This window comes from Chelonoidis abingdonii, chromosome 3 (assembly GCF_003597395.2).
Source record: "Chelonoidis abingdonii isolate Lonesome George chromosome 3, CheloAbing_2.0, whole genome shotgun sequence".
Classification (NCBI taxonomy): domain Eukaryota; kingdom Metazoa; phylum Chordata; order Testudines; family Testudinidae; genus Chelonoidis; species Chelonoidis abingdonii.
In genome coordinates, this window is record NC_133771.1 from 18,532,851 (window position 1) to 18,549,849 (window position 16,999).

The following is a 16,999-nucleotide window of genomic DNA, read 5'->3' on the forward strand; positions in this document are numbered from 1 at the left end:
CTCGTGCCAGAGGATTTGCTCGTGAGAGGGGTCCCTGAAGAGGGACCGGAAGGGGGGGGAAGGCGGGGTGAAGCAAACTGGAGGTGGTATCCTTGCTTCACCGTGCGTAGCACCCACTGGTCGGAAGTAAGATGTGACCACGCCAGGAAGGAAGTAGGAGAGGCGGTTGGAAAAGGGGGAAAAGGATCCTGAACTGAGTCTGGTAGGCCGTCCCCGGGCGTACCTTCAAAAACTGCCCTTGGGCCCGGGTGGGGCCTTAGAGGGACCTTGAGACTGCCCCGCGTGGGGGCCAGACTGGCGCCTTCGCCCACCCCGGCCTCGCCTTCTATTGAAGTCCTGCCGGTTTCGAGGCGGAAAGTACGGGCGGCGGGGTTGGGGCCTAAAGGCCTACGTTGGGTCACGGGCGTGTGCATCCCTAGGGACCTCATGATCACCCTGTTGTCTTTTAGGCTTTGCAGCCGAGGGTCCGTTTTGTCCGAGAACAAACCCCGGCCCTCAAAGGGTAAGTCTTGAAGGGTGTATTGCAGCTCCGGTGGCAGGTTGGAGGCCTGGAGCCAGGAGATTCGCCTCATTGTGATACCCGAGGCTACAGTCCTGGCAGCCGAATCGGCCGCGTCAAGGGAAGCTTGGAGGGAGGTCCTGCCAACCTTTTTGCCCTCCTCCACAAAGACTGCGAACTCCTGGCGCGAGTCCGGGGGCAGCAACTCAGTAAAGCGGCCAACCTCTGTCCAGGTGTTAAAGTTGTAGCGGCTCAACAGAGCCTGCTGGTTGGCACTCGGAGCTGTAAGGCACCTGCCGAGTACACCTTACGGCCCGGCCTAGCAGGTCCATCCGCTAGCCTCCTTGGATTTAGGGGCAGGCGCCTGTTGGCCGTGGCGCTCCCTCTCGTTGACAGATTGTACAACTAAAGAGGAGGGTGGAGGGTGGACGTACAAGTGTTCGTACCCCCGGGAGGGCACCATGTACCTCCTCTCCACCCCTTTAGCCGTCGGCGGAATGGAGGCTGGAGACTGCCACAGGGTATCAGTAGCAGCCTGGATGGTCCTGATAAATGGCAGGGCCACACGCGTCGGGGTATCAGCGGCCAGGATGCTGACCACACGGATCGTCCACCTCCGGCACTTCCTCTACCGGGAGGTTTATGTTGAGAGCTACCCCGGCGAAGAAGGTCCTGGTGGGCTCTCAGATCTATTGGCGGCGGCCCCGAAGAAGAAGACCCCGCCACGGCCTCATCCGGGAAGAGGAGGAGGATATCCCGGGAACGAGTGGGTCCTGAATGGCACCGTGGTCCTGTGGCCGTTCCTGCTCGAGATGCTCCGGGGAGTCTGGAGGATGGATGACATGGTCCTCTGACTCTGCCGGAGGAGGGCGGGATATGGTGGCTTCCGGCGCCCTGCGTTCCGAAACAAGTGTAGGGGCCGGGACCAGGGGAGCACCCTGGGCTTGATGGTATGCCCAGGGTGTCCAGAAGGGCCATTGCTGCTGTCCTGCATCCGGGGGACGTGCATCTTGAAACAGTCCCGCGGCCATGTCAGTATCTCGGTCCCGGCTGTAGTAACTACCGGCCTGCGAGGAGGCCGACTCCTGACCGGCCGGCCACGGAGGAGCCGCAAACGTGGGCACCGAAGTGCCAATAGATCGAGCGGCTCTGGATCTTGGGGACCGGTGCCGTACGGGTATCGGTACGCGAGCCCGACCGGGACCTGCGACCAGCTCTGTGCCGGGAGGTCGACCGGACCTCGAGCCCTTATGGCGAGATCGGCTCCGTGAACGACGGTCCCTGTGTAGCGGTGCCGGGAGCTCGACCAGTGCCGCGAATAGCGGGACGGGGAGCGAGAATGCGGACCGGCGTCGTGGTGAGCGTGCCGCGACGGTGGAGCGGTGCCGCGGTAGCGGTGCTGAGGTGAGTGATGCCGCGACGGCGACGGTGCCGAGGTGAGCGGTGCCGCGACGGCGAGCGGTGCGAGGTGAGCGGTGCCGCGATGGCAAGCGGTGCCGAGGTGGCGGGTGCTGCGAGGCCGAGCTGCGGCGGCTGAGCGGGAGCGACGCCTAGATGTGGAGCAGCGACGGGAGTGGGACCTCGAGCGGGGCCATCCGGAGCTGTGACAGAGGGCGGCTGCACGTAAGAGCGGCTTGCCTCTGGAGAGAGTCGCGCGCGGACCGCGGTGCCGAGGGCACGGGCGGTGCCGGGTCAGTCAGGGCAATGAGGTCTCTTGCCGCTGAAAAAGTCTCCGGCGTCGAAGGCAAGGTTAGCTCGACCACGGCCGGTGCCGGGAGCTTCCAGGCGCCAGACTCGACGGCCTCGTGGGGCTGGAGTCAACAGGGCCGGTTTAGGCGGCATCGCAACCGGGCCAATGCCGGCGGTCTGCCTTGGTTACAGTCTCTGCCTGCGGTGCGGCATAGAGAGGAGCCCGTCCGAGGCTTAGCCGACTTCGACCTCGGAGAGAGGGAGCAGCGTGGGGCTTTTCCTTCGGCGTCGGCTGCGCCCGGTGCCGAGGAGCCTTCGCGGTGCTGACCATGCTTGGTGCCGAGGGGCGGCGTCACTCACTTGCTGGCTAGTACTCGGTGCCAGCGAGGGTGCTAATGCCGCTTCCATAAGGAGCTGCCGGAGTCTAGCGTCCCGCTCCTTCTTCGTGCGCGGCTTAAATGCCTTGCAAATGGGGCACTTCGAAGATAAGTGCGATTCCCAAGGCACTTAAGACAGGAGTCATGGGATCTCCTGTCGCATTGGCCTATTGCAGGCCGAACACTGCTTAAAGCCCGGCGAGCCAGGCATGGCTACGGTACCGGGCGGGGTAGGGGAAGAGCCCCAGCCCCATGAACTATTACTAACAAAAAACACTAAAACTATAACGTTAAACTGTCAATAAACTAATTACTATGTAAAACAAGAACGATTAATACAAAGACAAAAACGAGCGATTAGCTTGGGAAATGCGAGGGTCAGGTAAACTGCACTCCACTGTTCCAACGACCGACACGGGTGGTAAGAAGGAACTGAAGGGTGGCCGGGTTGGCTGGGGTATTTATACGGCGCCATGGTGGCGCCACTCCAGGGGGCGCCCAGCCAACCCGCTGAGTGTTGCTAGGGTAAAAGTTTCTCCGACGGCTGTACACGCGGCGCGCACACACCTAACTGGAATGGATATGAGCAATCACTCGAAGAAGAACTTAGGGGAGTGGGGAGCTGATAGGAAGAGCTGATAGGGGGGCTGTCGGTCCACCCTGGTTCCAAGCCCCCATCAGTTAGCTCCACCGGGCTGCTCTTCCTGCCAGCAGTGGACAAAGCAGGCGGCTGCCAAACGACGTTAGAAGGGAGCATTGCACAACTTTAAATGAGTATGTTCCCTAATTGATCAGCAACGTAACAACGAAACAACATTAACCGAGACAACTTTCAATGAGGAGTTCCTGTAGTACCTAACTCTGCAAGTGATTTCACTTCAGCCAATAGGACTATTGCATAGTAAGTATTGGACAGTAAGGGTGGAAGAACTGGGCAACCTGAGGGTCAATTTTATGATATGGACCCTTTTCCACAAGGAAATGAACTGAGATTTTCAACTCAAACTCATGCATTTAATTGTTGAAGTTACTATATTTTGCTTACAAGAGCTGTGTTTGCTTTCTATCAGCTCAATCTTTTTTCACTTCTATAGTCTCTTTTAACACAAGAATCTCAAAACATTTTGTGAACATTATTTAGGTTTCATGACAATCCTGTGAGGCACTATCTCCATTACTTACACATTTCAAAACTGAGGCACGGAGGAAACAAGTCACTTACCCTAGGTCAGACAGTAAATAGGTGGCGCAGCAAGGAACAAAACCCTCTTCCCCACTAATTCCTAGTCCCAGGCTCCAGTCACTATACAACAACCTCTCCATTAAAATATTCCCACATATTTTAACTGATCTATGGTAAATGAGCAAAAGTGAAAATTTGACTGACTTCATCAGAGAATCTTAACATTTGCAAGCTGTGTCTATGTGGTCTCAGAGGAACATGTTTCACACTGAGTAGCCAAACTACCTTTTGCAATTATGATTCACAGAAAAAAAGCAGAGAAGACTTGAGATACACTTTCATTGGGTCTCAGCTGCCACTAAGATCTTCACCAATGTAAAAAGGAGCCATCTTTTCAAGCCATGGCAATTTAAAGATGCATATGACTTTTACTAGAAAATACTAAGAACTGGCATGCAACACACCATATGAACAGACATCGTATCCTATGGTACAAGATATCTTGGAAAGGTTTTATAATCAATTAAGTTCCCTATAGCTAGGCAAGTTTTGGTTGCCTATAATTCAAGGCTCAGTTACATTGTCTGCTACACCACAGTTTTCATTCATGCTAGCTCTAATTTCTGTTTTCGCTATCTATTCCAAAATCACCCAGACAGCTAATTAAAGACAAAGAAGTTTGATTAAATTCCTTGCTTAGAGCCTAATTCTTTCCCCAGCTACACAACCACAACACCCACTGAAGTCAATGGGTGTTGATGAGTTTGTTTGAGAGCAGGATTGGGCTAATATCAGTTTTTTGCATTTATGCTGACACATAGCACTTCCAGATTGGATAAACGTATATCGAACTATGCAAACATTAAGCTATATTGGCCAGATTCTCATCTAGAAAGACTGGTGTAACTCCATTCCATTCAGTGGCATTACTCTTGATTTACATCAGTCTTGCTGAGATGGGAATCTGGCCTTAGGCCCACAGATTTCCAACCATTATAATGAGAATACTTTTTTTTTTAAGGCTGTATTGATTTTGGCCTGTGAAATACATAGAAAATTCTTCTCCTTTTTGGCAGAGCCATATAATCAAATTCCATAGAAATCTGTGCTGTTTAAATGGATTTCTTTTCTTTTTTCATCATGATAAATCAAGTACATTCCGTAAACTACCAATAATCTGCACATTATGCAGTAGACTTGTGCAATTTCACAATTGTAACCATGGCCTTCTCCCAACATCAGAAACAAAAATTACAAAGCATTTGGTAATGTATACATAAATACAAAATGTTTGGTAACATATGGCAATGACAGCAATGTGCCCCCAGATCACTAGTGCAAGCAACAACAAAAAAGACAAGAGCATCATTTATGAATTCTGATTTAAATAGAGGGCCAATTTGGGTAGCTCCATTGAAGTCAATAGTCAATGGAGCTGCACTGATTTACTCCAGCTGAAGATCTATCTGATCTTAAGTGTTTTAAAAAGAAACAGATTGATTTCCCACTGGACATTAATTAGGTCTGTGACCATCAGCAAAATGCTGCTCTGAAAGATGTTTAATTTAATTAATAAATATAACATAATGTGCACTGCTATAGCACCTTTCAAACAAAAACCTCATAGCACTTCACAAACATTAATGAATTGAGGCTTGTAATATTCCTCCAAAGTGGGTAATTGCAACATTATCCCAATTTTACAGATGGGTAAACAGCGGTACGGCAAGATTAAGGGCTCAGTTCTACCCTCAGTTACAGTGACTGTGAACAGGAGCTGCCCCACTATAATTAAAGGCTGAATTTGGGCCTATGTAGTCAACGGTTGTTTGAAGTCACACAGCAATTCAGCAGCAGTGGCAGGAACAGGATCCAGAATTCCTGACTCCCAATCCTGTGCTTTAGTCACTAGACAAAGTGTTCAAAGTCATAACAAATGTGACAAAAACTAGAACTTCTAGAGATCTTGTTTAAGAGAAAGCCACACCTTCCATCACCTCCAGCTAGGGTTGCCAACTGTCTAATCACAGAAACCCAAAGACCCTTGCCCCGCCCCCTGCCCTGCCCCTTCTCTGAGGCCCTGCCCCTGCCCTGCCCCATCTCTGAGGTCCCACCCGCCACTCACTTCGTCCCCCCTTCTCTCGCTTGCTTTCCCCCACCCTCACTCACTTTCACCGGGCTGGGACAGGGGGTTGGGGTGAGGGGAGGGAGGTGCGGGCTCTGGGCTGGAGGGTGGGCCTGAGGGTTTCAGAACATGGGAGAGGGCTCTGGGCTGAGCCTTGCTCAGGGGGTTGGGGTACAGGAGAAGATGTGGGGTGCAGGAGGGGAAGGAGTTTGGGTGTGGGAGGGGACCCAGGGCTGGGGTAGGGGGTGGAGGTGTGGGAGGGGGTGAGGGATGTGGGCTCTGGCCAGGCAGCGCTTACTTTAGGTGGCTCCTGGAAGCAACTGGCATGTCCGGCTCCTAGGCTCAGGGCAGCCAGACTGCTATGTGTGCTGCTCCTGCCTGCAGGCACCGTCCTCGCAGCTCCCATTGGCCATGGTTCCTGGCCAATAGGAGCTGCGGAATCATCACACACAGCAGGGGAAGCACACAGAGACCCCCCTGGCCACCCCTGTGCCTAGGAGCCAGAGGGACGTGCCAGTCACTTCCGGGAGCCACATGGAGCCAGGGAGCCTACCTTTGTCCCGTTGTGCTGCCGACTGGACTTTTTGCAGCCTATTAAAATCTCCTGGATTGGTTTCAATAGCCACTGGGAGATGGATTCTGATTCCAGGAGACTCCTGGCCAATCCGGGAGGGTTGGCAACCCTACCTCCAGCCAGCCTGCTTTGAAGAGTTGAGACTACAGATTCCCCACACCGAGAACTCACTGAATTTAATCTTAAGAAACTATCCTGAACTGTAGAAAAATACCTCCCTAATGCTGAGATACACCAGTACTAAGGCCACTGTTATTCCCTTATTGTTATTATTATCAATATTACAGTATGACCTAGCAAACTCAACGGCGACCAGGGCAACATGCTAGGTGCTCACACACATATTGTAAGAGACTGTCCCTGGCCCAAACTGCATATACTCTAAATACACAAGACACAACAGTCATTGGAGTAGGGGACTAAACACAGGTCTCCCATCTCACAGGTGGGTGCTCTAACCACTAGGCTACAGAGTCATACTCACTCTCTTTAGCTCAATGACTCTTTAAGTATTTATACACAATGGAAGAGCATCAACAGGCAACATTAAGACCCATTTAAGTTCTCAAAGTAGGACTTTGTACTGCCCCTCCAACTCTCCCGTAGAGGGGTGAATTTACCCTAATGTCTGGGATACATGCTTTTATCTTATACATAGACAAAAAAAAGAAGGAATATCATTGCATCTCAATTAATGACCTCAGAGTCCAAGATGATGGAGATAGAGGGCCTGATCCTCCACTGTGTAACGTGTTTTCCATTTGCCTTCAATGGCTAGTGTAATGGAGCGGAGAATCAAGCCCACGGTGTCATTTATTAACCATATGCTATTAAACATTCCACTTAGCAAAGAATAGCTTGCACACATAGGTACTGTAGTTGGAGCTGCCCAGTCAAGAGTGATGCCTTCAGGAAACTCAACAGAAAAATATTAAAAGCCCAAGAAGGGGCAAAGGAAGGGGAAAAAATATGATCATGAAATCTGAAATGACAAACGGCTCCCGAAGTGCAAAGCCATCTGGACAGAACATTCAGAACACGCCTCACCTGTGTAGTGTACCACACACGTCTGACCCTTCTTTGGAAATGTCCGTCCTGTTAAAAATAGAAAAGTATATTTTTAATAAGTCTTCGATTAACCATCCCGTGTGGGAAACTTTAGCTTTTAGGAGACGTGGGCTCAGGAGGTTAGACTGAGGGTTGACTCTAGGGCTGCTTTGAGTCTGGGTGTCATTTAATCTTACTCACCAATATTCAGGATGGGAGTGAAATGGTTTAGGATAAAAGGTCCCTGATTTAGATTAGGAAGATGTGTTTTCTTATATTAATGTGGTTTCTCCTTTCTGTCAAGTCTAATATCTTTTCTTATTAGCTTTAACATCTGATTTGTCCTCTGACAGCAGATTACATCTTACAACTGCAGGGGCATGGCCTTTGGAAAGACATAATGAATTATAATTAAGGCTGTGATTCTTTCACGGAGGTTGGGGAAGTCACGGATTCCATGACCTTCCACGACCTCTGTGACTTCTGCAGTGGCTGGTGCAGCTGACTTCAGGGCTGCCCAAGCAGCTGGCTCCTGGGACAGCTTCTCAGGTGCCCCACAGCCAGCCACACTGGCCGCTGCTGGAGCATCCCAGGACCAGCTGCTCTGGTGGTCCCTGGGGCCAGTCGCACTGGCCACTGCTCAGGAAACCCCGGGCATGTGGCTCTGGGGACCACCAAAGCAGCAGCCGTTGCAGCTGGCCCCGCGGACCACCTGAGCAGTCAACACCCAGCACTGGAGTAGGGTCCTTCCCCAGCAGGGGCCCCCCACAGCAATGGGGCCCCAGAAGTAGAGATTTAGTCTGGGGTATTTTATGTAAAAAGTCATGGACAGGCCAGCCTGTGAATTTTTATTTGTTGCCCGTGACCTGTCCATGACTTTTACCAAATATCCCCGTGAATAAATCTTAGCCTTAATTTTAATAATTTTTAACTTCACTGAACTTATATTTTGCTATTGTTCACAAATGAATAAGATTACACTATGAAGATGTGGTAAAGTAATGTGTTTGTATTCATAATTCTAATACCTTTTACTTAAGTCTACTTTAATAAGAACACAAATAATTAGCAAGCGGCGATGATTTAAAAAAAAATCCTCTCATACACTGCAAATACATTTTCAGATCTGCAGTCACATGAGATAGTAAAGCAGTGATGGGTGAAGAGAGATCTTGGTAGCCTCGTGTTAATATTTTGACACCATGGGCAAGAGGTCTGAATGATTTCCCTGCCACTGATAAGAGTCACCTTCTCCATCCTCCCACTCTATATATTGCTAAAATACAGCTAAAGGGCCATTTTTCAGGATGTACCCAAAACCCTCCTAATAATGGCACCATTGATTTGTGTATCTGAACTGGCAGACAGAGGTCTCAGATTCAACAGAACTTTGATCCATAATCCATCAGAAGGCCCCATCACTACAGAACAGCAGGGTCAGGAAACCATAAACTGGGGATTCAGGTAGGAGCATGAGCTCATCCTGCCTGCCTTCTGTTGCCTCTTCTGACTGACTGCAGTGTGCTTATGGGTTGTACATTATATAGGCTATGAGCTGAGACACCCAATAATGCATAACAAGGTAGTGCGCCAAGGCCAAACACCATGAACTGCAAATGGCAGGAGAACAAAGCCTATGATAGGCAAAGCATTGAGACAGGTAGGTTCACCAGAGAATCACAATACAAAATGGTAGTAGTGGTGTCCTTACAACCTATTGTCTGGCAGATTACTCCTGGGGGAATCCTACATCAAAAAAATTAAAAATTCTACACCAAAAAAAAAATTATGTGCACAATATTTTAAAATTCTGCAAAATTCTGAATATTCTATTTGTCAAAATAACACAGTATAATCACACCATTTGCAATTATTTTGATAATTTCTTTCAAAATACCTGTCAGCAAGCATGTCTGTAACAATACAGACAACAAAAAAGATTCAGGAAATGTTTTTTTGACAATTAGATTCCTTACTGGGCATATTAGCACATCTATACAGCTCCACAGTGAGCTAGAAGGACAGAGTCTCACACGTACACCCAGTCCTCTCTCCTGATCCAGGTGTGGGGCAAGCAGGCTCAGCCTGGCAGGATCAAAGTGTGGAGGGGCTTAGTATGGGGGGATCCAGGTGTGGGGTGAAAGAGTCCTGAGCGGGGCAATCTGGGTGCCGATAGCTGCAAACTTTTCCCATAGCAGGAACTCCAGATAGGTAGTCACATTCAGAGGAAGGATGTATTTTCCAGGGTCAGCTCGGTAGCTGACCAGCCACTCCCCTCACAGATGTGCTGTTCAGTTACCATAAGTTTGCATACTTCAGCAGCATACATGCCAAGGACAGAATTGCAGCACGGGAGCAGACACCTGCGTTTCAGTCCCAGGAACAAGAACATCGGCTGAAGGAAGATATGAGAGTACAGCAGAAAAACCTGTTTGAGTGGCTGCTTTCGCTAATGGCCACAAGATTGCAGGCTCCTGCTGTGCCCACACCATGGCGTGAGTCCAGTCTACAGTACCATGAGCTGCACACCAGGAGCACTTTGGACAATTCCATGGTTGGGTGGTGTTGGTTTATTACTGTTGTTTTAGTATGCAGGCCTGCCTGGCAATGCTCTAATATTGTTATTTTTATAATATAAATATAGATTTGTATTTTATTAGGAAAGTTAATTGCACTCACTACATCACATCTTATAATGTGTATTTTGAATCTTAAAGATAACCACAGGGTAAGGCAAAAGTTGTATCCAAACAATTTCTCCATACAGCTTTGTACAGCAATCAACAGTAAACACACTGCTCCCCCACACACATTACATTAACAGTCATGTCATCTGAAATAAAAATTTATGACTATCACTACCTCCCCCATTCACTGTGTACAGTGACAGTGCACTCCCTTTCATTGAATGGCGTGATAGTGCCTCATTTACTGTAAATATTCAAAAACATTCATAAATATACTAAGTATCAGAGGGGTAGCCGTGTTAGTCTGGATCTGTAAAAGCAGCAAAGAGTCCTGTAGCACCTTATAGACTAACAGACGTTTTGGAGCATGAGCTTTCGTGGGTGAATCATGCATCTGATGAAGTGGATATTCACCCACGAAAGCTCATGCTCCAAAACGTCTGTTAGTCTATAAGGTGCCACAGGACTCTTTGCTGCTTTTATAAATGTACTATTCTCCTTCTTCCACTGGTCCATGCAAGTCCATAATGTGGGATCACAGAGCATCCCTGATTTCCGTTGCCTGTTCCAGCTGTGAGACCAGTGCACTTTCTGGTTGAATGTACTGGTTCAGCAGTCCATTACCGTCATAGGTCCATTCAGGGGCAAATGGCTCATTTGACGGCACAAAGACTGTGAAAAGCCCAGCAAGGCACAATAAATCAGACATCACTGATGACACTGAACTCCAAATGGGTCTGTAGACTATGCCAGCAGGATTTCAAGTTGCCAAACGCACATTCAACCACCATTCTACACCTTTGGAGAGAGTAATTAAACTTTCTTTTGCAAGGCCCTCTGAAATCAGTATATGGTTTCATAGGCCAGGGCAGAAAGGGAGTATGCGAGGTTTCCCTAGAATAGCAGTTGGGGACAGTAATTCCATTTATGACAATGCCATTTGGTGGGAATAGTGTCCCAGTCTGTCCATGAAGGTAGACTATCGACCAGTGGAAAACCCTTCACATCAAGTGGGAAGCTCGCTGCACTAACGCCAGAATCCTCACTGAAGCCAATATCACCAGCATTGAAGGAATGAGCTTTATGCACCAACTCCACTGGGTTGGACATTGTGTGTGGATGCCAGATTCTCACCTGCCAAAACAAGCCCTCTACTCTCAGCTGACCTACAGTCAGAGATCATTACAAAGACACATTAAAACCATATCTCAAGAAAACTGCTGTGGACATTACAAGCTGGGAGGAGCAAGCCACCAACCAACCCCAATGGTGCCACATCCTCCATCAGGCAGTGGCCTACTTCGAGAAGAAGCGCCTTGCCCTCAAAGCTGAAAAGAGGGAGAGAAGGAAGCAGAAAGAAAGAACTTTCTCCCAGAAGGCAGCTGGCCCGACAGGAAACATCTGCACCTACTGTGGACGGATCTGTGGTTCCAGGATCGGACTCCTGAGTCATCTCAGGACCCATATGTACATCCGTGGTAGCAATCATCCTCGAATCAAGGGATCACCGCCACATCTGCTGCCGATTGTTTATGCCCATCATCTTTGGGTAAATCACATGCCTGACTGCCTCAAAAACTTCTGCTTCCACTTTATCCAGAGTTGACTTTCCAACACCAAACATTTCGCAACAGACCTGTAGCAGTCTGGGGTACCCAGCTTCCAGATAGCTATAACAACCGGCTTCAGGTCCAGTATGGTCACCCTCATGAGTATGCTGAGATGCTGGAGGGTCAAGGTAAGCTGCTCACAAAGCACCAGAAATGTAGCTTTCTTCATGCAAAAGTTCTGGACCCACTGTTGATCATTCCAGGTCCGCATGACGATGTGATCCTACCAATCTGTGCTTGTGGCCCAGCTCCAGAAGCACAGGTGTACATACAGGGCATCAGCAGCTATACCAAAAGTCATGAGGAGCATCAGCCGGTTCGAGTTTTCGATGTCTGTATCCTCCACCTCCTCCTCCATCATTAGCTCTGGCAGGTGCCTTCAGTGGGTCAGAAAATGCCACCAAAATGTCCACCAGCATCTCATGAAAGCTCTGCCCATTTCCTGAAACAGGAGCAAAAGCCCAAGCAAGAAAAGTTCTTCAAATGATGACTCCATGTTCCTTGTAGTGAGGCAGTGGGATATCCCATGGCCCCGCTGTGGGACAAACCTTTCCCAACCCCGCTGTGGGCGGGGCCACCAGGACCTGCGCCCGCCCCTCAGAGGTCACGGCGCAGACCCGGAAGTACAAAAGCTGACCCACAGAACTCAGTGCGGCCCCAGCTCCCGCAGCGGCCAGAGGTCTGTGGCCCCTGCTCGCCGACGCTCACGCCCGACCAGCCGAGCCTGCCCCACGCTCGCTACCCCGAGGAGGACTGGCTGAGCCTTCCCCGCGCCAGCTACCTGGAGGAAAAGCTGAGTCTGCCCCGCGCCAGCGATCCCAAGGAGGACTGGCCAGGACCGCCCCGCTCCAGCTACCCCGAGGACCCGCTGAGCCCACCCGTGAACACTTACCCTGAGGAGCCGATGGTGGTTGACCCCTCTGCTGACACCACGACGACTCAGGTACTCGATGAGGGGGAGAGTGGAAGTGGCCCAGGGGCAGCCGACCCCAGTCTGGCTGCAACACTGCCAGAACCAATGTCAGTGTGTTGCGGCCAGGTCCCCACTGACAGCAGCGACTCCGCGCTGCTGCTAGGGCCCCAGGCCAGGATGCAGTGGAGTGGGAAGGCCTGCGTTCCCCCTGCCACTCTTCCAAGGGTGGCAGACTCCCCCTTTCCCTGGCCTGAGTAGGCTGAAACCTGCTATTGCTGCTCAGCCCTGCCTGAGGGCCTGAGCACAGTGACTCTGTGTTTGCTGCCCCGCCCTGGCCTAAGAGCCGGGCCGAGAACTGGTATTGCTCAGCCCTGCCTAAGGGCCCGAGTGTAGTGACTCACATTGGTTGTTGCCCCACCCTGACCAGGGCCCGGGCTTAAGGCTACTAACCGCGAGGCGGTGGGATATCCCACAGCCCCGCTGCGGGACAAACCGTGGCCGTGCCGCATCACATTCCTGTTCTGACTGCTGGGAGGTGCAGACCAAAAGGACAGCTCAGCAGAATGTGTTGGTGAGCTGCAATCATGGGAGGCAAGTTTGTAGAAATTTTGGTGGTGCCCAGAACCTGCCCCCGCAAACTCTGCCTCCACCTGCCTAAGGCTCTGGGAGGGACCTTGAGGGGGGGAGGTCTGGGGTGCAGATCCTGGACTGGGGATTAGGGTGTAGGAGGGGTGCAGGGTGCAGGCTTAGGGATGGAGTTTGGGTGCTTGTTGCAGGATCCGGGCTGGGACAGGGGTTGGGTGTGCAGGACGGGGTGAGGGGTGCAGGCTTTGGGATGGAGTTCGGGTGTAGGCTCTGGACTGGGGGTGGGGGCATAGGAAGGGGTGAGGGGTGCAGGCTCTGAGAGGGAGTTTGGGGGTGGGAAGGGGTGCGTGGGAATGGGGAGGGGGTGCACCCTCTGGGAGGGAGTTTGGGGATAGGAGGAAGTGCAGGGGTGAGGGCTGTAGGGCTGAGGATGAGGGGTTCATGACGTGGGGGGGCTCAGAGCTGGGGCAGAGGATTAGGGTGCGAGGGGATGAGGGTTCTGGCTGGGGGATGAGGGGTTCATGCTGCAGGGGGGGCTCAGGGCTGGGGCAGAGGATTATGGTGCAGAGGGATGAGGGTTGGGGCTGAGGATGAGGGCTTCATGATGCGGTGGGGCACTCAGGGCTGCGGCAGAGGATCAGGGTGCAGAGGGATGAGGGTTGGGGCTGAGAATGAGGGGTTCATGCTGCGGGGGGGGGCCTCAGGGCTGGAGCAGAGGATCAGGGTGCAGAGGGATGAAGGTTGGGGCTGAGAATGAGGGGTTCATGATGCAGGGTGGCTCAGGGTTGGGGCAGAGGATTTAGGGTGCAGGAGGATGAAGGTTCAGACTGGGGGATGAGGGGTTCACGATGCAGGAGGGGGCTCAGGGCTAGGGTAGAGGTTTGGGGTGTGGGGTGAGGGCTGTGGGGCTGAGGATGAGGGGTTCATGCTGCGGGGGGTCTCAGGGCTGGGGCAGAGGATTAGGGTGCAGGGGTTAGGGCTGTGGGGCTGAGGATGAGGGGTTCACGCTGCAGGGGGGGCTCAGGGCTGGGGCTGAGGATTAGGGTGCAGGGGGATGAGGGCTCTGTCTGGAGATGAGGATTAGGGTGCAGGGGGATGAGGGCTCTGGCTGAGGATGAGGATTAGGGTGCAAGGGGATGAGGGGTTCATGATGCGGGGGCACTCAGGACTGGGGATGAGGATTAGGATGCGGGGGGATGAGGGCTCTGGCTGGGGCTGAGGGGTTTGGGGTGTTGGAGAGACTCCAGGTTAGGGCCGAAGGGCAGGGTAAAGGCAGCCTGCCTTGCCATTAGTGGATTGGAGCCCTGGTGTGGGGCCCAGGGTCAAAAATTCTTAACCTAAAGTCACCAATTAGTGTGGATGCTCAAACCCTGAGCTTTTAAAGACAGGGTCCATGAATTCCCACTAACCCACTAACCTTGGGTTTACACTGCAGTGTAAACATACTCTACCTGTCTCTGTACAAAGCCTAACACAATGCGGCCCCGATCACAATAGGCACTTCTGGAAAACCACAACTAATAACAGCACCGGGTACGATGCACCATTCAGTGTGGAAGTAGATCAGAAAGAGTGTGATACAAGTGATCAGTGGCCCATATTCCACCCTGCTATAAATTGGTGCAATACTTTACCAATGGAGATGCATCATCTTATACCAAGGCTGAATTAGGCCCAAAGATGTTAAGACCATCAACGAGTCACGACAGCAAATTGACTTCTGAGTGGATCTGAAGGCAACAGTGCTTACTGGTTTTGGTTTTAATGACACTGTTTAAATCAACTGGATTGGATTAAGATTTGTGTAGAACTGATAAATGAAATTGTTTTTAATTGTTCACTTTATTAATGTAACTTCTGTTCACCATTCACTACACTTGCCTGCATTGTAACTTCTGTTCACTGTTTGATTTTGTATTTCATATGACTTGGCATTGTGCCTCTCTCATACAACTTTGTATTAGAAAATTGGTAGAAAACTTTGTATCAAATGTTCTAGCCCCTAAGGATAGTATAGTTAAAGTGAAAGAAACATGTGCCTTTTTGCTAGAAGTAGAATAAGATCTCCCCCCCCCCCCTGTAATCAATTGCCCCATTGACTGAATGAGGTGTGAATGAGTGAGGCTTGGAAGACACCCACCTCCAGACAGCTACAACAGTTAAAGAGGGAATGGAAGCCAGAGCAAAGGACAATACAACTTGTCAAGTGGGCCCAATAAAGAAAAGCAGACATATTGACGACCTCAGGGATTAGAAGCAAGCACCTTCTTTAGAAAACGCCCTCTTTGAGCAGCATTGGGACAACACCCAGAAAAAAAAGCAGCACAAAGCACAGACCAACGGACACAGACCCAGATTTTGAATCTGGTCTGGATTTGCATAAGAGGGAAGCTGCTATAAATACAAGGTGTCTTGCAGAAGGACCCTGGGTCTCGTCTTGTCACCATCGGAGCATCGATCCGGATCGGCAGAAGCCCGGCTCCACCCCTCCCCCATCTAACTCACCTGGCCAGTGCAGTTAAGGGGAGCAACTAGTTGGTAACAACAGCAAGACGGAGTGTGTTTGTGTCTGTGTGTGTGTGTGAATGCATGACTGTAATATATCATATGCATATGATAGAGTATTAATTAATACCTGTATTACTAATAAATGTGGCGTTTTGCCTTAATCCCCCTGAAAAGATCCCGTATAGTACTTTGAGTACAACATTTGCAACCAGAAGAAATCACATTTATAACTTTATTTTGAAGAGCATCTTTCACACAAAACATATCCCAATACACTCTAGAGATGAATAATAAAATGACAAGGCTAAATTCTGCCCTTACTTACACTTATAATAGTATAACAGTATGTACATCAATGGAGTTACTCTGAATTTAGAGCACTGTAAATTGGAGCAGAATCTGGCCCACAGAGGTAAACAATGGTAGATGGAGAAGACAGTTAAAAGGCCTAGGCAAGGGAGGAAATTATGTTGGGCCAACAGAGTTAAGCTGAGGATGAATTTGACCTATTATATAGATACGTATGGCTCTATATTAGTAATGGCAAGAGATTCTAGAAATCCGTTTGCCATGGAAAAATTAGAGATTTGCATTTTTACAGAGAATCGTTAGTTTTTACATTTTGTGAAAAGATAAAAACAGGTGTAGTAGAACCCTGATTATCCAATCTAATTGAGACTAGGGTCAGATCAGATAATCAGGAGAGTGGGCACGTGTCTGGCTTTCTGCCCTGGGTGGCAGGGCTCTGTCTGACAGTTTAAAAACTGTAAATATATTTGTAAAACATTGTGCTCAACTGATACCTATATATATTGTGGCTAGGGAAACTAAAGTTCAGCATTTCATTTGAATGATGGAAAAACATGGATTTTTATCTTTTTATTAGAGAATTTTGGAGTTATTATCACAGAAAACTAGAGTTCCTGGTGATAACATTTGTCTTCAAGAGTTATGGTATGATGTTCTAACATCAGATTGGAGCAGCCACTCTGAAAAAATGATCCCATAAAAATCAAAGATTAATATACTCTTTAATCTGGAGCCACTATAAAGTGTTATAGGTGCAATAATAGTATTTTAAAAGCGGAGGAAACAGCTAGTACAGTCAAAATGCTGGTGCCATCCGAAGAGATTCTGACATAAATGGCCTATGGTTCATGAAAAGGTTCGGAAATAAATTTGGGAAGCTTTCTTACTGTGCA

The 16,999-nt window shown here is 49.8% G+C and overlaps 2 protein-coding genes across 3 annotated transcripts in view; both read right to left on the reverse strand.

Moving 5' to 3' along the window:
- The window catches only part of UBXN2A (UBX domain protein 2A), a 368,202-nt gene that overhangs the window by 168,559 nt on the left and 182,644 nt on the right, over window positions 1–16,999 (reverse strand). The window lies entirely within an intron of this gene.
- The window catches only part of FKBP1B (FKBP prolyl isomerase 1B), an 89,989-nt gene that overhangs the window by 43,738 nt on the left and 29,252 nt on the right, over window positions 1–16,999 (reverse strand). For both annotated transcript variants that reach the window (XM_075063638.1, XM_032784875.2), the window contains exon 2: window positions 7,495–7,542. In XM_075063638.1, the coding sequence (XP_074919739.1) occupies window positions 7,495–7,542 (48 nt within the window). The remainder of the gene's footprint in view (window positions 1–7,494; window positions 7,543–16,999) is intronic.